The sequence below is a fragment of the Miniopterus schreibersii genome (assembly GCF_964146895.1).
Source record: "Miniopterus schreibersii genome assembly, chromosome: 13".
Lineage (NCBI taxonomy): Eukaryota > Metazoa > Chordata > Mammalia > Chiroptera > Miniopteridae > Miniopterus > Miniopterus schreibersii.
Window position 1 is genome coordinate 33,895,144 of NC_138113.1, and position 23,231 is coordinate 33,918,374.

Consider the following 23,231-nt stretch of genomic DNA (forward strand, 5'->3'; position numbering starts at 1 on the left):
ATTATCTTTTCAATGACACTTTCTCTGACTACCCTATTGAAAATTGTTACGTTCTCTTGCCCCACTTCATCCTTCCTCCTTACTTTTATTTTTCTCCATAGCACTTACCTCCACCTAACATACTATATATTTTACTTAATTATTTTGTCTGTCTCTCTCTTCCTACTATATTGTAAACTCTACTAAGGCAGATTGTTCTTTTTCCTACTCCAGTGCCTAGACAGTACTTGGCAGATAGTATCAACTGAGTGAGTGAATGAATGAATGGTTGCTACCTCTTAGGGTTCTTAGGCAGATTAAATGAGTTAAACATAAGTAAGTTAAACATGGATTGACATATAGAAAGTACTCTATAAACTGCTAGCTTTTATTATCACATTCATGGCATGTCCATGGATCCCATAGAGATGAAGAACTTAACTGAGACGTCTTGGCATAGCTAATCTTCCATCAGTTTTGGCTGGAAATGCCACCACCAATAAAGAACTATAGTGATAATGCCCAAATTTGGGGGAGGGAGGTTCCCTTAGGGGGAACCTTGATAACCAAGATTTCCAACGGAAAAAAATCTTTAAAAGTACAAGCACTAGAAATATTAACTGCAAAAACTGCGTTCTTTTTTTTAATTGTCCCAAATAAGCATTGACAGTCTAATGGGAAATTAATTTAAATGCAAAGCATGCAGTTACTTTTTCCCTTTGATGAATGAATTTGCCTTTAAGTTCTATGAATACAAAAGTAGCTTTTAAATATGTCTCCTAATAAAATTTTATCCAATCACGAGTAGTAGCTTTTGAAAATATGAAACCCTTCAATTTTGCATCTTCTTTTGGGTGTGGGTGGGAGATAGGGTGAAGGTTTGTTTATAGATGTCATCGGTAGCTGTCATGTGATAGAGCTGTCATGACCCAAGTTTAATGCTTGAAAAGTTTTATTTGACCAGTTATTTTTATTTCAGGGAGACTACATACAGATCTAATGATAGTTATGGAGGGTCAATATATTTTTGTAAATTATTAACATTACATTTCCTGTACTTCACATTGAAGCCATTTTTTTTATTTTGGTAGGCTCATAGCTGGCAACCTGGAATAAAAAATCCATACCGTGGTGTTGTAGTGTGGCCTGTTCCTGAAAACATTGAAATCACTGTGACACTTTTTAAGGTAAGTTTCATTTTTATAAGTTAAAGAATTTACTATATAATCGTGGTTCTAAACGACAGAATATTTCACTATTCATTGTTCTATACATTTGGGTCCAACCTGGTACCTTAATATGCATTATTTTTAGGGATATAGAAGTTTATTAACAATGCAAGAACATCAGGATATTTCATGGTCTATAAAGTCAGAATAATTTGGTAGTCCTTTTGAACTTGTTATAATTAAGATCAGTTGGAATACTTCTTTTACTACTTCCTATGTTCTATCCATGGGAAACTTTAAAGTTCTTTTCCTATGGAAAGTTGAGGTTTGTGGAATTCTTAGTTTTGAGCCTCATTTTGTTAGCCTTGTTTGACCAATAACAAGATATGTTTTTAAATGAGCATTTGATAAATATTTTAGTGATGTTAGTATTAGAAGATAAGTTTTAAATTGATATTTGATAAATATTTTATTGCTATTAATATTTTATAAATACTATAGCTTAAAAACAAAAATCTAGTTGTAAATTCAAAGTATAAATCTAAAAATGTAGGTGTATATATACCTACCAGTCTGTTTTATGTACTTTTTTTCTTGAAAGTGTTCCATATTTCTTGAAACATTATAATGTATTTCTCACACATATGGTGATTAAACACTAAAATATTTACTTTCCTAACCAACTCCTTACCTACTCCAAAAAAATTAAAAATAAAAGGTTGAGACTACTATGTCTCAGTTTTAGCCTCTTTGAAAATGTTGAAATTAGAAAACAAATGCTTTATTTCTTCTTTCAATCATTCCCATTGTATTGAAATTATTGTAGAAGGAAAGGAAGAAGAAGGCCATTTTATTAAGCATAATTTAGTAACATAAAGCTTGTGGCTTAGGAAAATCCACTAAATATTCCAGGACATTAAATTTAAGTAGAGCATTGTTATATGGCTTAGAGTGTGAAATCGCTGTGTAACAAGGTTGCTTTTGATTTTATGATCCATTATATTATTTCACTTATTCAGGAACTACTGCAGAGATCAATAGAACAAAACAATATGTTGAATGTTAATGTACTAACCCATGAATGGAATACTACTCTTAAATGTTCTGTTTTCTTAACACTTTATGTATATTTTATAGTTTTGATATTACTATTATTGGCATTATAACATTACTTGATTATGTTTGTCATATATACACCATGATTGGTTTGCCTAGGGAGAAATAAGGGGTGAGACAGTAGCTACTGTTCCTTTTTTCCGGGAGGACTAGAACCATCCTATTGTCTTTCAGCCAGCTGTCCTAAAAGCCTGTTATTAAATCCCTCTATCCATATTTTTCCTGCTGGAATGATACAGTAAGCTTAGACGTTAACTGAGAATTTTAGAGTATTTCATTTCATTCTCACAGCAACCCTAAGGTTCTATGATTATTTCTATTGTACTGCCAAGGCAGCTGAGACTAGAAAAGAAGGTAACTTGCCCAGTCACACTGTGATTTAGCCCTATTCTTTATTCTGCGTTGTACTGCCTATTCTGCAATAAAAACGACTATGAATATAGGCTACAACAAGATTTTTCACATTCTTGAGGAAGACTTTTAAGTAATCTCTTGAAAGCTTTGATTTAGTTTGTTGTTTATATTGGTAAAGCAAATGAATAGACATAGTTATACAACTTTTTCTAAAAAGAAGGTTGATAGAGAAAACAGGGGTTAGAATAGAGCTGATAAATAGCTGACAGCCATGTGTTTGGGGAAAGGATATGTACTGAGTGATTCTGAGTTGAAAGTGGCTGTTGAAATATGTCACTTGGGAGGATTAGGAGATAAGTGTTGTTTTGAAGTACTGATGAGAATGTTCAGCATATCTTTATCACTGAACTTTTATGACTTTGAGTGTTATGGTGTGTAGAAAAAAACAAAAACAAATGCCCCTTCTTCCCCCATTTGCTGTATCATTTGTGCTAAAACAACCTTGTAACCATTTAAAATATTTAGAGAATATTTTCAATCAACCGTTTTTATCTTCCTGACTTTTCCATCCCAGCAGAATTATAATACAGAAAAGTAAAGCAAAACAAAACAACTTTTCAGTTTTTCATGATAATTTTTGGATCTTGTTATTTGAACATCATTGAAAATATTCAAGTGGAAAACTTTCTTATTTTTCCCTTTTCAAAATTTTACTTTAATAAAGTCTCACAGTTCACTTAATCTTGAAGTTTGCAAATAGAAAAAACACTACTTTAAATCCTTTTTGTCCAAAGTATAGTATTCACAGAGGTGTGCTCATAGACAAGGTGCATTTTAAAGAAGTTATCAGTGTTTTATTTTTTCTATGATTTAACTGAAGTTAATTTCTTTAGCCTGCATGCATGCTTGTTTTTGAAATTTGAATTAGATTGAAAATATGTGTTTCTAGTAAATGAATAAAAGTCTTAGGATTTTGAGAAAGAAAAGGGCTGTTTAAGTCATTTTCATCTTTTCTCTTTACTGCAGTGGTAGTAAAGGAGAATCTAGCGGAGAGATTTTCAACCTTTTTCATCTCATGGCACACACAAACTAAATACTAAAATTCTGTGGCACACCAAGAAATATATTTTTTGCAGATCTGACAAAAAAATCGGTATAATTTTGATTCATTCACACTGGATGGCTATGGTTGCGTTGATTGTTGTAATTTTTTTTAAACTTGATAATCTAAGGGAAAAGAGGCCAGTGCCCCTGCCTAAATAGTCAGGTATTGCATGTTTGAAAAATTCTTGTAGCACACGGGTTGAAAATTGCTGCTCTAGAGGGTAGAGAGTAAGATACAAAGAATTAATTGATTCAAGCTAAACGCAATCTTCATTACAAATATTTTTGTCTAGTCAATAATATAGTTACTTGTGTAGAGACCCAGTTTGAAGTGTCCTGAAAATGAACATTACTGTTTGCTCTCTTATTTGTTTTTACTCTCTTTGCCCTATCAGATGTGTCCCTTGGTCCCATTGAAATTATTCTTTTAGGGGTAACACATCATTGGTGTTTAAAAATAATGTTTCATCTGCTTTGAGAATGAGCATGTAATATGTAAGGCACTATTCAATATCTGTTAATTTGTAAGATATATATTTATTAATTCATTCATTAAATATGCTTGAGAGTCTACTGTGTGGCTGGTACTTTTCAAGGTCCTGTGGACATGGTGGTAAAACTGAACCAGCAATGTGCCTAAAAGTAAGGCAGACCCGGAACCATAACATAGTTTTAATACCTATTAGTTTTTCACTGTGGGACAGTACATCTTTTAGGGCTCAGCTTTGTGTTCTGTTAAATGGGAATAAAAATAGTACCTATTCATAAGTTTCTATGATGATTAAAACAGCACAATAACTGAGGCAGAATGTGTACTCTAAGTATTTTGTGTTGTTGTTGTTGTTATTATTAATTGTACTAGCTGTGCTGCAGCTGGGCTGCATTCCTCAACAAAATGAGGGGGAAGGGCAGGTAGGGTGGGTGGTAAAATGTCTCTCTCCTCAGCATTATGACACACTTTATTACTTGGTGTCTAAAGTAGCACAGTTTGTACCCTAAATTCCTCATGGAAAAGCTTTTTCAAGCTTTATTTATAGTATTCTCTGTTCATAAACCTAGTTCATGGGCAGGGCCAGTCTGGGGAAATAAGTATCAAGTAGAGTTCTCTACCTTTCCCTTTTACCATTTCTACTACCTCGCCCTGCCCCACACCACCAAAGAAACTCCTTTTTGAAAGGTTTTTATCCTATTTGTGTGAATTTACTCATAGAAATAGTTGCCTCAATACAGCTTAGAATCAGTCACCACTGTGCTATTACAGTAAAAATAACAACAACAAAAACACATATAAAGAAATACAACTAAGAAGTTTTGAATTTATCCTATAGGTATGTAGGAGACATTAAAGAAATTTGAGTTTGGCACTAACAAGGTTAGAACTGTGGTTTGGGAGAATTAATGTGTACAAGATTGATTGGAGGACAGAGACTGAGAATGCTGTAGTCGCTTTTATTTAGGCACAGAGTGGTAAGGACCCAATCAAGGCTGTGGCAATAGAAACAGAAGATTAATAATAGTCTAAAGTAGAATTAGTCATGAATAAGATGCTTCCCTAGGACCTGAGACCCAGTAGGGGAATAGCAGAGGCCATTCTCCATCGGTGTGCATTCACTCACTCTTAGATTGGAATGTTGAGCCAAAAGCCTGCTCTATTTAAATATTCTCTCACTCTCAATTCTCTCATCCCTCCCCCTCCTCTAACACATGGAATTGAACTTGAATAACTTAATTGCACACATGATGCGACCCCACTACTTTTCTTTTTTATGTCTTATACTTTGTTGCCTTTTGCCTTTACTGATTTTAGTATCTGTAGAAGTCCTGTACCACCTCCCCTCGCCCAGATGCTTTCTCTCTCATAAAGCTTTCCCTGTTCATTTCTGTAAAAAGTGATGTGTTGTTTTCCGGTATTTGGTGAAACCATGTATTTCATTCGTTACATATTTATTTAGATTAGTATTTCTGTCTTTGAAAGCAAAGACAACTATGTTTGAATCCATATAACACCTCTATACTCCTTTATATAATAAGTAGCTAATTGCCCGGCCAGGTGTGGCTCAGCGGTTAAGCGTTGACCTAGGATCCAGGCTATCAGGGTTCGATTCCCTGTTAGGGCACATGTCCCGGTTGCGGGCTGCAGTCGATCAATGACTCTCTCATCATTGATGTTTCTCTCTCTCTCTCCCTCTCCTTTCCTCTCTCTGAAATCAATAAAGATATATTTAAAAAAAAGTAGCTAATAAATATTTATCAAATAAATACTTGCAAAAATGTGCCTTTTTCTTTTTTTAGTTGTATTTGGTTGTAGGATCCATTACCCTTTCTCCTGTTTCTGAGGCATTTCCAAGATTATTGAGTGAAGGGGGAATGGGGTGGTATCAACAGCCACACCAATTTGCCATTTTATATAGATTATGAAGTCCTTTGCAGTGCTTTGAAAGTCCAGATGTTCACATAATCTGTGCTCAGAAGAAAATGAAGGCAGGGCTTTATAGAAGCATCTAATATCTAAATAAAGTACTTCTTAATAGTTTACTTGCTAAGTTATCTGTCTCTGAGTGGGTTCCTTTTTGTCTTGTCATCTGTGTAGTGCTGGAAGATGGTATGTATCAATATAAATAAAATAGAGAATTTCTCAGTATAAAATAATGCTTTAAATTTAGGGAAATTATGGAAGTTTCATAAGAGGAAAAAGTTGATAAAGCTAAAAGCAAGGCTGCCTGCATTTAGTAATTAAAGAAATGTATGTCGGCCCTGGCCGGTGTGGCTCAGTTGGTTGTAGCATTGTCCTGTGCACCAGAAGGTTGTGGACTTGATTCCCAGTTGGGGCATGTACAAGGGAGGCAACCAATCTGTGTATCTCTCTCACATCGATATTTTTTTCTCTGTCTCTCCCTTCCTCCCTCTCTAAAATCAGTTAAGAAGAAAAAAATAAATGTATATCAACTTTATAATTTTGCTTTAATTATAGGATCCACATGCAGAGGAATTTGAAGATAAGGAGTGGACATTTATCATCGAAAATGTAAGCTAATGGCAAATTGTCACCTTTCACGTTTTTAACTATATACATTACTAAGGTACACTAGCATTTTGGTAATAGGAGTAATGTTGCCTTGTGAAATGAAATAGTGATTTAAAAATAAAAATGCTCTTTAATACTGAATTACATATATTACTTTTTGGGGCTTGAGGGAAAGACCATGTCTTGTTTCTTTTTATCTGTTCAACATCTAGCATGGTACTTCACACACAGCAAATTTTCATTTAAACATTTGTTGAATGAAATCATGAGTGACCTTTGAAATCTTTTTTTAAAAAAAGCACATGCTTTACTTTTCGTTTGGGTTAAGGGGTTCTAGATTGGTGCTTTAATAATCATCTTTAATTTACATATCGTAGAATTTAAGTGACTGGCAGGTGGTTATGGTAGGTGTTCAGTAATGTTTTTGAATGGGGATTAGGGAGGATAGGCAATGAAAATATAGTAAATTAAGAGTGTGGATCCTGCAGTCAGATAGACCTGATTTCAAGCCCTAGATCTTTCACTTACAAGCTCTGTGATTATGGTTAGTTTCTTAACATCTCAGCCATAAATGTGATTGTTGTGAGAATTTAATCTTAATTTTAATGAATATTAGTTTTTACAATTGTCATCATCACTGTTATGATCACCATTAAGGTTCTAAAATATATTTATAACAGATTTATATACTTTTTAGCATATATTTCCTTCCCAAGTCAGCATATTGCATCTTTGTTTTATATCTCAGTGATAAAAGGATTCTTACACTTTTTCCAGCAGTAACTGGGCTATCTTTAGTCTGAAAGAGCTGGGAAGATGAGGAGGGAGATCAGGTCCAAACACAGCAAGTAGAGTTCTGGTGGTTGAATATAAAGCCAATGTCATGTTGAAGGTTAACACATGACTTCTTGAAATTAGTTACACCTTCAAAAGCTAGCTTTCATTCTCACATCCGGAGTTTCTCCTCAAAGGATGTTCTTTCAGTTTTCAATGCTCATGGCTATGTTGTACATCTGAAGTCTGTTTGTTAACTTGATGTATTAAAGAATTAGCTAATTAAATTTGGGTTGTAATTAATGGTAAAACTATGTAAAAATTTACTTTCTATTTGTTTAGAAAGGTATGTTTACAGCACAATGACTCTTAGAGTAGAGAAGTACACCAGTTCTAAATTTCTGAATAGTTTCATGAACTAACAAACCTACTGAAGGGCTGAAGTAAAAAAAAAAAAAAAAGCTTTATGATATAGATTAGATTTGAATGCAGAAGGCTTTCAAATCTACAGAATTTTAGGAAAACTTCTTTTATTAAATTGTGTTATATATTTTATAAAGATATTTTAAAGGTCAGTGGAGAAATATTAAAATTTAAAGTGAAACAGATTTTAAATGGACCATGAGATAAATGGGTATATTTTGAATTATCCTTTTCCTTTTGAAGTATGTGTTTCTTAAGTCAAAAAGTATGTTTGATATCCTGTCAATGAAAAATATATTTATTTAAGCTCAGAAGCTTATTTTGCTCATTTGCGTATTTCTTACTCAAATAGTTGAAGTTGCCAAAAATGTGACTGTTGAGGTAAGGGAATGGCCAGAGAAGGAAAATGGAAAATAAAATAAGTTAGCGTTCCTTCCCTACAAGTGTTTATTAATAAATTAGAGTTATAAAAATCCAATAAACATAATATAGATGACTTTTAACTGTTATTCATATTCTTTATAAAACTTTATAAAACTAACATTTTACTTGAACTATTACTAGAGTTAAATTTTACCAAGCTATCCAGTGATTTTGAAGACCTTACTCTGAGTTATGTAGTGGATAAAACACTGGACTTGTGGAGATTTTCAGCCATCATTATGCTTTTTAATAGCTGAAAGATTTTCTACCTCCTGTCTCTCTGCCTCATATTCTTATTTAAAAAATACACATTTTTCTTTCTCCCATATCATAGAAGAAAACATGAACTTTTGATTGTGTTAGAATTGAGTATAAACCCTGATTTTGTATCTTCAAAGCTGGTGACCTTCAGTAGATTATTTTTTATGACTCAGTTTCTTCATCTATAAAATGAAGTTTTTTTGCTAACTGATCTCAGGGGGGCTTTTCTAGGTTTGTGACTTTTAGTTGATAGAAATATTTTTATAAACTTTTTGAAAATTACCTTTTTGTAGATCAGATTTTTGGTTTTCAAGTTCATGAAGAATGAAATATTTAAAATATTTAAAATAATTACCTAGTGTATCATTTTGGAATAAATTAATGCCTCCCTAATATATATCTTTCTTTAAAAATCCATATCAATATGTATATTTTCTTTATATTTTTAAATCTGGAATGGAGTATAAGTATTGTGAGTTTCCTGTTCTGAGCTAATTTTTATCACAACAGTTCTTTTTCTCCTACTCCTTGTTTCTATAGTACTTATTTCCTATGTCAGATTAAAAAAAAAAGAAAATTAAATTGTGTGGGCAAAAAAGGTAAAGGGGAATAAGAAGTACACACTTATTCTTTTAAAATAAGTCATGAGGCCTGTAATGTACAGCATAGGGAATAGAATCAACAGTATCTTAATAACCTTTGTGCAATGGCAGGTGGTTACTAGATTTATATTAATTATCACTTTGTAAAGTATGAAATGTTGAATAACATTTATGGTATTCAACATAATATTGTATGTCAACTATAGTGTAATTTTTTTTTTAAGAAAAGGAAAATTAAATTGTGGTATAAACTCACTTTTCATTTTAAGGAAGATATTAGCCTTTGTAGCAGAAACTTAATTTCTTGACTATGGGTATAAAAAAAAGTATACCCATCTTTTAAGAGGTAGCTAAAACTTAGGGGAATCTAGGTATGGAAGAGCTAAATTAATCAGAATGTGGGATGAGGCAGTTTTTCAGCTATCAGTAATGATGACAGCAATTAATAATGCTTGCAAGAAAATAACATTTATTAGATGGAATTTTCTATGATGTCTGTTTTATAGCAGGTATTTTTTTAAAGGCAGTTATGGGATTTGACCTATTTTACTAGCACCATGTTTATTTTTTTAAAGAGTTGTTAGAGAAAGAAAGGTAAATATTAAACACATCCATTATCATATTTATTTACATTGTATAGAGTTACCAGACTTCAGAAGTATTGTGAAATTGCTGTATTCTTAATGCTCAGGAAAGAGCATGAATACACGTAATAACTAAAGCATTTAAAAAATATTAACTTAAAAGAGAATATAGTAATTTACATACTTCAAAATAGGATAACTATTACAAATTGTTACCTGTCTAAGCTCAAAGGATGAGGTTGTATAATTGAACCTAAAACAAAACAAAAAAAGAAAAGTAGTGTATTCTTACCTGGAAAATAGGCCAGGATTGGGCAGGAACTTAATTTCTTTCTGCCTGGACCAACTCCTATATAGTGAGAGGAATAGATGAATTCTGAGAATAGTTTTTTTCTTTCTTATCTGGCTGTTAAATCTTTTTATCTGCTGTGGAAAATCTAGGTCAATTTTCTGAGATGCTAACAGGACCCCCCTTCCTTGGATAAGTAAATTTAACAAGGGAAAAGTTCTGTTTCATTTATGTCTATATATACCACAATTTTATTTTATTTTTACATAATGCCTTTTGTGTAATAGGTACTCAATACATATTTGTTGAAAGAGTAAGTGAATGATTATAGTTAAACTTAATTAACTGTTAGAAATCCTGTAAGGATTATTATTTTTAAGAGAGGAATTATAGCTCGCTCTGTAAGCAGCCTGTGGTGAGCTCTGAAAATGGTTTGCTATTTACTTGACCCAGAAAACCCCACAAAATCATGCAAATCAAGAGGTTTAAATCTTCATGTTCACTTTAAGAACACTCATGAAACTGCCCAAGCCATCAAGGGTATATGTATCTGAAGGATGTCACTTTACAGAAGCAATGTGTGCTATTCTGTCATTACGGTGGTGGAGTTGGTAGGTGTGCCTAGGCCAAATGGGCTGGAGACTCGGGGTTGGTGGCCCAGAAAGAGTGCTGACTTTTTGCTGCAGGTGCTTAAAAATGCAGAGTGATGCTTAACTTGTTGATTTAGATGGAGGTGAACAATGCTCCCAAGATGTGGTGTAGAATTTAAAGAGCTCATGTGCGGATTAACCCATACATGAGCTCTCTCTGCCACATTGAGATGATACTACTGAAAAAGAGCAGATTATTTCTAAACCAGAAGAAGAGATTGTACAGAAGAAAAAAAAAATTTCCAGAAGAAACAAAAATGACCCGGGAGTCAATTCTGCATCAAATAAATGCCAATAAAAGGAGAGAGAGAAGGGGGAGGGGGAGGTTACATTAAGTAACCATCAACTGTATGAAGAAAATTTTAAGAAGTAGACTGTAGTGGCAGTGAGATAGTATGTGAAGGATCCATATGCCATTACATAGAAGTTCTTTTGATCAACCTCTACTTAATTTATATAGATTAACTTATACTTTGCATTCTGTCAGTAAAACATCCTGGTTTTAACCCCATATGTATCCGCATGGTTAGTAGACTACTACGTTTAATTGACCAACTCTGTGCCATTCAGATCATTTAAGAGGGATTCTACTGTAAATGTGTATTAAACAAGTCATTCTTATGACATCTGTCTGTATACTCAAATATAGGATTAAATAACAGCTGTTAGATTTTTTAACCCAAAATTCAGTATGTGTAGACATTACATTTTTCAGGTATCTCCCCTTATCCACAGTGGATACATTTCAAGACCCCTAGTGGATGCATGAAATTACAGATAGTATAGAATCCTATGCATATATACCCAAGATAAAATTTAATTTATAAATTAGGCAATTTTATGGATAGAAGACTCATTCTTTCAATCTCAGCATACATTTTTTTTTTTTTTAAGTTAAGAACTTCCACCTTTTCACTTAAAAGAAATACTTTACAGCTTCTCTTTGTCATATCGGAATTGCCAGCATCATTACTCTTGTGCTTTGGGGCCATTATTAAGCAAAAGGGTTACTTGAACACAAGTGTTGCAATACCTCCACAGTCAATCTGATAACCTAGAAGGCTACTAAATGACTAATGGGCAGATAGCCTATACTTTGGGCAAAGGAATGATTAACTCCCTTGCTGGACAGAGTGGTACAGCATGAGATTTTATCACACTACTCAGAAGGGCATGCAATTTAAAAGTTATGAAGCGTTTATTTCTGATATTTTCCATTTAATATTTTTGGACCCCAGTTGATTGTTACCCACAATTGAAACCTTGAAAAATGAACCATGGACAAGAGGTACTATATTTCCCATTATCTAATGTATTTTTTACCTTTCAAATAAATGAACCAGTATTCAGTTCATTCATTCACACTCATTCAGTAGCAATTAATTCACTGTGCATGTATTTTGTGCTGGGCACTGTTCTAGATACTAGAAATAGAATGGTGTATAAAACAAAACAAAAAATCTCTTCTTCATAGGGCTTACATTCCTCTGTGTGCGTGTGTGTGCATGCGTGCGCGCACGTGCATGAGTGTGTGTGCGTGTGTGTGTGTGTGAGAGAGAGAGAATAAAAATCAGTGTGTGAGAAATGTACTATGTGTATAGTATATGTTAAATACATGACAAATATATAGTATGTTAGGTAAGTGCTATGGAGCAAAAGCAGAAGATATGGATAGTGATCTCCCATTTTAGTTGCATGGATATAATGAGCCTTCAGGCATGCTTATCAAATTAGTCTAAAATATATTGAGTTTATTAAACAAATACTGTGAGGTGTGAGAAAGTGTAAAATAAACTTGGGAGTCTATATAAACCATTTTTTTAGGTTGCAGCTCCCCTCAGTGGTGAATGATGAAATTGACTCTCGTCTGGAGAAATAGTTCTATCACTGTAGCAGTAACATATTACAAATGTGCTCTCTTACATTTAAATGTGTTTCCACAATATGTACAGACGAAATAGTGAATTTCAAAGGACTAAAGTCTGTCTTTTCTTGTAAAATCTGGGTTTTATTTGAAAGTTTTTTTTTGTAAATTGTGCTGACACTGAAAAGTATTCTGACACTTCGAGTAGAAATGTTAATACCTTTCTTTTCCTTGCACAGTCAATAAAAATGTTTAAAGTTTTTGCTTAATATAAAATATCCCAGTAAAACAGAGAATTCATCAAAGAATATTACCTTAACAAATTTATTGGGCACTTACTGTATACCAGGTACTACATGGAATGCTTTATACATATTACCTTATTTACTCATTACAATAACTGTGAGTCAGATATCAATAACCATATTTTATAGATAAAGAAAGTAACACTTAGGTTAAGTAACTTGCTCAATGCTATATAGCTAAGAAGTCAGGATTTTATCCTGAGTTGTCTTTCTTCATGGTCTTTACCCTTAACTCCTATGCAATAACTACTTCTTTTAGTGACAAAGATGAAAATAAATAGTTTGAAAATATAGAATCATAGATAATTTTTAAATCTGGCTTCTGTAGTAGGAAACCTGTGAGGTATATATGTATTAGGTTAGAAAAGGTAGTCTTTAATTGTGCATTTTCAGGCTAAAAGCTATTGGGATTAATTACTTGACTGCTGCTAGACATTACAAAATGGAGTCCCAGAATTTATCAGTTCCTAGAATTTTGAATATTTTTTTCTCAAAACAACCTTCATGCCTCTTTTTGTAAATTGAGACAATGCTGTCTTCATTTTTTTGCTGCTTTTGTTTCTGGTCATGGGAGCTTTCCCAATTTTTTTTCTGAGCTTTTGTCTTGACCAGAAAGCTACTTAATACATAAATGAAAACTTTAGAGGTGACTTTACTACTGCTAGCTTTGTAGTCTTGGATAAGTTATTTAATCTTTTATAGCTTCAGTGTAATCAGGTATAAAGTTATGATATTAATATCTACTCCATAGGTTGGTTAAGATTAGAAATAATGTATGTAAAGCATCTAGCTCAGTAAGGGGTAACTACTTTTATCATTTCTCTATGTCCTATAAATGTGTTTCACTATTATAACTGGAAGAGGACATAGAAAAATGACAAAGGAGAGGAGATCAGCTTTCCAAATTTATTGTTGCAGGATTTTAGTTTTTCTGCTCCGTTATAGCACTTATGCCTCTCAGATGATAGCTAGACTTGATCATTATCTTAAATGAATGATAAGACAACTGATAAACACCTCACTTAGATTAAACTTAATATTTTCATCTTTCTAAAGTTTTCAGCTTTTGATAGAGTATCTTCTTATAAATTTAATCCAAGAATAGGAACCCGTTTGTTTTCTGAAATTAAGCAAGTGCTGGTAATTTATTAATATCTACCTCTCTGGGCATGACAGTCTATGTTTGTGTTTATTCACAATATGAATATATGAATGTACTTCAAGAACAGATATAATGAGTTTTAAATTATCTTTTATTTTGGATTATTTATCATAAAACAACATGTTTCTTTTTTTATCTACCATAATATAATAATGTTTGTTCACCCAGGCAATTGACATTGTAGGTTTTACATGTTTTATTTTTATCATTTTTAAAATTGATTTTGAGAGAGAACAACATTGATTTGTTGTTCCACTTATTATTATTATTTTAAATATATCTTTATTGATTTCAGAGAGAGGAAAGGAGAGGGGGAGAGAGAGAGAGAGAGAGAGAGATAGAAACATCAATGATGAGAGAGTCACTGATCGAGCCCGCAACCCGGGCATGTGCCCTGACCGGGAATCGAACCCCGATCGCCTGGATCCTAGGTAGATGCTCAACTGCTGAGCCATGCCCGGCTAGGCTGTTGTTCCACTTATTGATGCACTCATTAGTTGATTCTTGTATGTGCTCTGACTGGAGATCAAACCTACTACCTTGGCATATCAGGACACCACTCTAATCAACTGAGCTACCCAGCCAGGGCCCCACAGGGTAGTTTAATGTGAAGCCATAACCGTTATATTTAGAAAACAAACAAGAAATTTTCTTTCTGGTGCTTTAGGTTATTCAACTAAAATCAGAACCAGTGCATTTGTAAATTATATCCCTGGTCTTAGTTTTAAAAATCCAAAAATTTTTTTTCTTAGATTCTTTTGGTTTTTGAAGAAATCCAAAATGCATATTGATGAAAAGTACCGATCTAAGTTGAATTCATTCATTCAATCATTCTACAGACATTTAATGTGCTTTTTCTATATGCTGAGACATTTTGTCAGCATTGAAGATACTGAGGCAGTTAAAACATGCAGAATTTTGATTCTTAGATGCATATTCCCTCTCTTCCCATATTTTAACTTCTCTGAAATTGGAATCATCTTACATTTTTGGTGTTTTACAATTATAACTGGTAGTGTTTTTTTTCTCTTAGTGTTATATAAAATAATGGCACATTTAAAAACCAAGGGAGACTTGTATTTGATGGCATAAAGTAGCCTGTCCTCCTGAAGTGTATAAATTATTGAAGATGTCATGTATGTAAAGAAAGAAATACAAGAAAAAAGATATATATCCTTAGGGAGCCGTGAAGGAGGGCTTGCCCAACCAAATTTACCTTTCTTGAGGAAGTGGCTGCAGAGCTTTAGTTTTTAAGAAAAAATGGAGTTATGCAAAAAAGCCATTCTAAGCAGAGGAAAGAAATATCAGGTAAGGGCAATGGTGAATTTAGACTAGTTACCATTCTTCATGAGATAATTGTGAGGAAGGAAAAACAAACAAAAACCAGAACCAACCAAAACAAAACATGAGCACCTCACAGAAGCTCAATAGACCTCTATTTTTTTAAAACTGTTAATCCAATAGATTTAATAATAGGCCTGTGATTAACTTGAGGTGCTGTGTCCTCCTTAAAGAAGATCACTGGGGTTTCAAAACGTGTTTATTTTTATTGTTGAAAGTATTATAGATGTCCCCCTTTTCCCCTCCTATTGGTCCCCTCATGTGGTCTCACAGGGTGTGAGATCCTCCATTTTACAGCCACATAGTATTCCATGGTGTAAATGTACCACAGCTTTTTTATCCACTTATCTACTGATGGGCACTTGGGCTATTTCCAGATCTTAGCTATTGTAAATTGAGCTGTTATGAACATAGAGGTGCAGATATTCTTTTTGATTGGTGTTACAGGATTTTTAGGATATATTCCTAGAAGTTGGATCACTGGTCAAATGGCAGTTTCATAATGTGTTTTCTTGGGGCCACCTATTTAATCTTTCCCACTATTTCTATATGTGACCAGTGAGATGGACAGTTTGGCTTCTCAGTGCTTTTATTGCTATTTATTTCATGTTACCTCCAGAAGCCTTTTAAATGGATAGGATGGGACATTATGTTAATTCCAAGGTAATACTATAAATCCTCTTTTTTTTCTTTTTTCTTTTATCGGATTATGTTGAACAAGATTGCTTGCCCAACCAAATTTACCTGACAAGATTATACCAGGAATAGAAATAATATAATAGCTCAAATAATACAATGTAAACAATATAAAAATCACAGTTTCTGGCCTCATTAAATTTAAGTTTGAATCTTCCTCTGAAATTGAGTCAGTTTCTCAATCTCACAAAGTTGTGTTCTGATAAATTACCTCTATTTTTTCTTTCAGAGGAAAAAATATATGTAAATGCTTCTCTTCTCAAAAAAAAATTTTTGTGTGTGTTATCTTGGCCAAGGGATCTCTCTCTGATGGCTGGGTACAGAGTGGATATCTTTTTAAGGAACTGTAGCTTATGCTTTCTTCCATTTAAACTGATGTAGCTTTACGTCAAACTAAAAAGTTTTTGCACAGTGAAGAAACCATGAACAAAATGAAAAGGCATCCGACTGAATGGGAGAAGATATTTGCAAATGATATATTGGAGAAGGGATTAATAGCCAAAATATATAAAAAACTCATACAAATCTAATCACAAAAAACACACAATCTGATTAAAAATGAGCAGAGGCCCTGAATAGACATTTTCCAAAGAAGACATCCAGGTGGCCAACAGGTACATGAAAAGATTTTCAACATCACTAATCATCAGGGAAATGCAAATCAAAACCACACTGAGATACCGCCTCACACCTGGTGGAATGGCTGTTATAAAAAAGACGACTAGTAACAAGTATTGGTGCAGATGTCGAGAAAAGGGAACCCTCTTGCATTGTTGGTGGGAATGTAAATTGGTGCAGCTACTATGGAAACCAATATGGTGGTTTCTCAAAAAATTAAAAATAGAACTACCATATGATTAGTAATTCCACTTCTGGGTATTCACCTGAAGAAAACAAAAACAGTAATTCAAAAAGATGTATGCACCCCTATGTTCACTGCAACATTATTTACAATAGCCAAAATCTGGAAGCAACCTAAGTGTCCATTGATAAATGAATAAACGAAGAAGATGTGATATATATCTACAATGGAATAAACTTCCTTTTAGTTGATCTTTCTGACTGGGTAAGTCTAAGGTTCAAAATGAGCTGTTTTATTTTTTGAAAAGTGATATTTGTTTATTTCCACATAGAAAAAAATTAACAATATTAGAAGCAACAAAACTTCCCCCCAACCCCTCAGAATTAAACTCTTGCAGGCATTTAGAATAGGAAGCTCATACTTCAGACAGGCTTTTCTAGTCTTTAAATTATCATGTCAACTTTCTGTTGTATATGTTATATGAATGGTGACTGCCTGTCTGTGTAAATTAGGTAGGTTATTCTACATATGGCTAGTAGTTATATGAGGCTTTGTCAGCCAGTTCACTTGCATTTTGGTTAAATTTCAGAGAAAGTCCATATATATACTTTTTTTTTCCTTCTTAGTTTTCCTTATGTTAAATATTTAGTGTGTTGTTTTAGTTCAGGTATCTTTCAGATGTGCTTTTGGAGAAAATTTTCACCTCCTTTATTCTCAAAAGACCCTTTGGCTTTAAAGAAAATAATGGAGAAACTTTTGTTGCACTTTGGAAAAAAAGAAGAAAGGTATGCCTAAGAATGATCATATGTGCTATGAGCCTGCCAGAATGATCAAAATCCTAAGATTCTTGTATAACTACCCATTTGCTTAAGTACTTAGTTTTCTGTTTTCATCTTGCCTACTGTCTGTCCTTTTTTGTTATTTGCCAATTTAGAGTATATTAATTAGAAGAAAGCAAGTTTCCCTCTTTAGATCCTACATTCTAAAATTTCTGATAACATGGATTGTCAATTGTATTGTATTTACCTATATATAAGGCAAGAAACTGTGATAAAATAGTAAATAAACTATTGCATCTTAGATTATTTATTTCATGTAGTAGTTTACTTTGTAAAATGTCCTAGCTAACAAATTTAAGAAAAAGTTTTCCTTTGCAGCAACAAAGCACTGTTTTCATGCTATTACAATGAGTATGCTATTGGATAGTCTTTTTAAATTGGATTTTCTGATTTTTGTCCCAGTTCATTATGTGAAGATTCATCTTCATTGATGTTAATCATGCCTTACAGATCAAACAAGTACATTGATATTATAAAATTTCACAAAAGTCTTAGTAGCTCTAATTGTTTATCCATTTACTAATTTTATTAAATGGATAACTTGTGGCAGGTATTTGGTAGTTATTGAGAGTGTAATAGTGAAAAAGATGTGGCCCTTGACTCCAGGTGTCCTACAGTCTGTGGGAAGATAAACAGGCAGCCACTAAGATAGGAGTAGGTATAGGGTGTTAAATGTGTACATTTAAAAAGTACCTATAACCCAGTCTTGGTGTGTTGGGGGAAGCTTTCCAATGAAAGTGATATAGAAGTTGAAACCTAAAAGATAAAGTTTTTACAGTCCTTTCTCTCTAACCTCGAAATCCAGAACTTCTACTACCTAAAGACCCTTTTAAGTGTTTATTTTTTGGAAATTTGGTTCAAACTTGTTTGGTGACAAAACCTGTCCTTACCTGAAGTGAGGCTATTTATAGTATTTATTACACTTAGTGTGAAAGTTTATTCATTTTGCTGTAGAAATAATATGTTTGATTATGGGGTGCTGCCTCAGTCCTCTTTGGGAATGTGCTGTAATCTAGGCACTGTAATATAGGCATAGGCACTTTATTGCCTTTCTAAAATCCAAATAAGAGATTTCAGATAAGAGATTAAGTACGCTGATTGTCAGCTTCAGGGAATTTGAAAAGTGCTTCAGGTGACTGGATTAGCTTGAGCAGAGGTAAGAGATCTTGGCTCGTTTGTGGAACAACATATAGTTCAGTGAATTGCTTTTTTGAATATTTCATTTTAAAACAGTAGTTCTTTTTTCTAGGGTTGTAGTTCAACTTTCTAGTTCATATACAGCCATTTAGTTGAATTATATGATAATTAAGAAATTAAAATTTTCACTACGTAATTACTGTGAATATACCCATTTACATGGTTCACATCGTGGGTAGTAGTGGTAAAGAACTGTTGACGTTAGTTTTAAGTCAGTATTCACTTAAGTCATCCATGTCCTTTTTAGCAATGCAGATACCTGGATGGGCCCCAACTTGGACCTACCGAATTATAATTTTGATGTAGCAGGGATGTAGCTTTGAGAACATTGTGCCCCCATGCTTATGCATTTTTGGCAAATTAAAGATTTGGAAAATTGTGTGTGGGGGGTGGATGAGTGTATAAAACAGTATTTTATATGTTATGAAATGTATTCCATTGTGAAAATAATTTTGTCCCATGATACTTAGATCAATTAAACAGATGGTATACTTTATTGGAATTTATTAGAGTTTACTTTTCTTTCTAAATTTAGGTAGGCTGATGTGATATATTAACTTTAAGGTCTTGCTTCACCTATCTCTTAAAAAATAAAATTAAACTTAACAACTGATCAATAATAACTTCATAAATCTTAAATAATATTTGATAAGTTTTGTTACAGAGTACAAAAGGTTTTCACATAAATACTGTACCTCATTTAATCCTTTAGAAACCTCTCTAAAGTGGACATTATTATAATTTCCTTGATTCAGTGAGGTTATGTGACTAGCCCAAGAACACAAAGAAAACAGCTTAGCCTTGTCTCAAACTGAAATTTTCAGACTCTGGAGCCCCATGCATCTCACTGTTTATTTGCTTATCAACATTTATTGTCCTAGGCACTGTGTTTAGAGCCTACCTGTACTAATTAATTACTACAAGGGATACACATGAACATCTATACTCATATACTAAAGTCTGGTTTGAGATATACACACATAAAACAGGAATAAAGTGATATGTACTATGATAAATGTATCGATAGCTGAAAAGTATAATAGAAATTAGAGGTAGATAAGCTAATATGGATTGAAGTTATCAAGATTGTTTAAGAAGCAGATTTTCAGACATGCCTGTGTTTATCCCTAGAGATATGTGTCAGTTTCTATCTTTCTATATTGTAAATTTTCTTCTCTAATAAATACTATAAGGTGTTTTTTATAATGACATCTCCATGGAATTATTTCAGAAAAAGAAGCAAAAATAGTGAGAATTTAAAGGTGAAACATGAGTTAAAAAAAATGCCATTTCGTGATTGATTATACTTCCCAGGTCCTCAGAGGTATGCATCCTGTTCCTTTACTGTTAAGGGTAATTGAGAGGAAAAGTTGGAGAAGCATTAGAGAAGGGGAAAAATAAGGCTTTCGGCGCAGTTAGACCTGGATTAGAATTATACTTACTAGCAGTATAAATGTATACTTTATACTTATTTATCCTTTCAGGACCTGTTTTATCATCTGTAGAAGAGGTCAATGTACAAAATAGTAGCTGGGATTAGAGATATGTATTAAAGACATAAAAAGCATCTAGCATAGTGTTTGATATATAGTAAGAATTCAATACATGCTAATAATAAATAGCAGAGAGAGACTTTACAAATGAGGTGAAAATAGTAAACGTGGAAGGAAAACTTGAGGAAGAAGGAAATCACTTAATTGATTAGGTTAAAATGGACCAGGTCATGGAAAGTCTGGAATACCAAATTTGGAAATGAATATGCTTGACCAAAGAGCAGGTCTTTATAAGCAGAAGGTTTCAGAAAGAATGTATATTGAAGTATGGAGTCATTTATTCAACCATTTGGATCTCTGAAATCGTCTTTTCCTCAATAGACAGACAGCACAGACAGCTTGCTATTGCACCAAACAAAGGCTCTTAATCTTGAATCTTGGACCCTGAGGGGTTCTTGCAGATACTTCAGAGGTACTTGCAGCTACTTCAGAGGATTGAGATCTCTTTACAATGTAGGTAAAAGTTTGTGTATAAGGTCTTCTTTTTTAAAAAAATCAGATTTTCAATGAATTGTTGCCCAATTTTTTTTTTACAATTTTTGAAAAATCGGGTACATCACATGATACAAGCAGAAAAATCTCTTCTCACATGGATAACCCAGTTTTTTTACTTTATAAATTTAGGTAGTAGTAGTGATCCTTTTATCTATACTTTTTGTATACAGCAAATGGAATGCACTAGCATATAGTCCCAGTTAACATTTTTGAGAAATATTTAAAAGTTTAAATCTGTTAGAGGTTTAAATTAATGTATAGATTTCATCAAACAATCTTAAAACTAAACTAGAGCAGTAGAATAATATTTTTACATTGTAATAGATGTTTCTATTTAAAATTGATAATAGAATAGAAAGTATTTAAATAAATTATTACTGTATCTCCAGCAACTATATCCCTTTTGAGATGAACGTAAGTTGAATAAAAGGAGACTTCTGGGAGTTAAGGAAAATACCACAGCCTTGTACATTCTAGTTTCTATAAACTAAAAAAATTGTCTAAACTTTAACTTTATACCGAATGAATTTGATGGCATATAATTTGTGCAGTTATTGAGCTACAGCAGTATACTGCAGTCCGTCTTCTAAATTGCTAGAGCCATTTAGGTGATTCTTCTTACTTCCTGTTAGCTACCTCCAAATGAGTGAGAGAAAAAGACAACCAGAGTTGCTTTAAATTCTGTTTTTTGCCAACTGGAGGGAAGAAGCTGATAAACCAGACAGTTAGCTATCAAAACAAACCTCTAATGCTACACTAGCAATATTTAAAACCAGCAGTGTATTTGAGCAATTTTTTACATGTTTACTCATAAAAGTTCAGCAGTAAAAGATACTAGTGAGTGCAAGATGTTATGAATCTGCATGAGGCCATTTTTACCCCTGACGAAAAACATTAGAACAGACTTGGTAATTGTATTACTGTAGGGTTCTAATGACGTGCCACACTTTTAATAGAAAAGTATTTTTTTTTAAGATTGATCTCAACTTGTTACTTTTACTTGTTTTTCTCTGTTCTCTTTGTAATATGTAGATAAAACTTCCTTAGCCCAGGCGGGTGGCTCAGTTGGTTGGAGCATTGTCCCGTACACCAAAAGGTTGTGGGTTTGATTCCCGGTCAGGGTACATACCTAGGTTACTCCCAGTCAGATGTGTAGGAGAGGCAACTGATTGATGTGTCTCTTGTCCCCTCTCTCTCCCCCACTTCCTCTCTCTTTAAAATCAATAAAGCATATCCTTAGGTGAGGATTAAAAAAACCCAACTTCCTTAGTCTTATAATGGAATGGATTTTTGGCATTCTAGTTTTCTGCCACACTAGCCACCTTGGAAGGTCAGTTAATATGTTGAAATCTTATATATAATTCTTTGCTCAAAGACAACCATGAAGTGAATTACAAAAACAAACAAGCGAAACTTTTAAAAAGTAATCTTTTACTGCTGAACTTTTAAATTATTTCTTTATTTAGAATTGGAACTTTGCATTATATAATTAGATATAGGTGCATTTGTACTGACAAAAAAGCAAATGGAATGTTTTCATGAATTAAATCCTATTAAATGGCATTGTTGACGTTATAAGAGAGATGTGTTCCTGCAGAAACTGAACATGGTTTACTCCTTCTTTCTATAGGTTAAGGCTGTATCAGGAAGGGAGCCAGATTATGGTCAGGGACCTCAGTAAATCACAGACCCAGGGGCTATTTTATCCACATTACCCATGTGCTTTCATACTGTGGTTTCTGAAACTTTTGTAAGGAGAGGAAAGGATGGTTTGGAGTTCACACTCAGTAGAAACCATCTGGAGGCTTTTCTCTTTGCCTTTTTTGTGATCCTGCCATAAAGATGATGTGCACAGACTGATTTTAGGCCGGGATCTTCTGCTCCATGTGGTTTAAGCCTTCCGCCTGAGTGAAGCTAGGCGAATGGGGTTGGAGGCAGGCTTCTCCTCCTACCTCCATTATGCTCCACCTCCACCAGTCAACACTCATTTGACAAATAGAGTTCAGCTGCCTCTGAGCAAATCCTGGAACCATAATAGGCTCAAAGTGAGTCAGCTGTTTGAGCCCAAATCTGTGTAGTCAGGCATCTTAGCTGAGCTAGACAAGAACCCAATATCTGGGTCTTGGTACATAAGGCTTATAGCTAGGAAAACTCTAATTTGGGGGGATGAAAGAAACAAATATTGCTTTCCCTGAGCACTTATTTTGGTGATAGGGTCTAGATG

General features: G+C 33.5%; 1 protein-coding gene across 8 annotated transcripts in view; it reads left to right on the plus strand.

The window, feature by feature from the left end:
- EHBP1 (EH domain binding protein 1) overlaps positions 1 to 23,231 on the plus strand; it is a 279,331-nt gene that overhangs the window by 41,574 nt on the left and 214,526 nt on the right. For all 8 annotated transcript variants that reach the window (XM_081157052.1, XM_081157055.1, XM_081157057.1 and 5 more), the window contains exons 4-5: positions 1,071 to 1,166; positions 6,694 to 6,747. In XM_081157052.1, the coding sequence (XP_081013178.1) occupies positions 1,071 to 1,166; positions 6,694 to 6,747 (150 nt within the window). The remainder of the gene's footprint in view (positions 1 to 1,070; positions 1,167 to 6,693; positions 6,748 to 23,231) is intronic.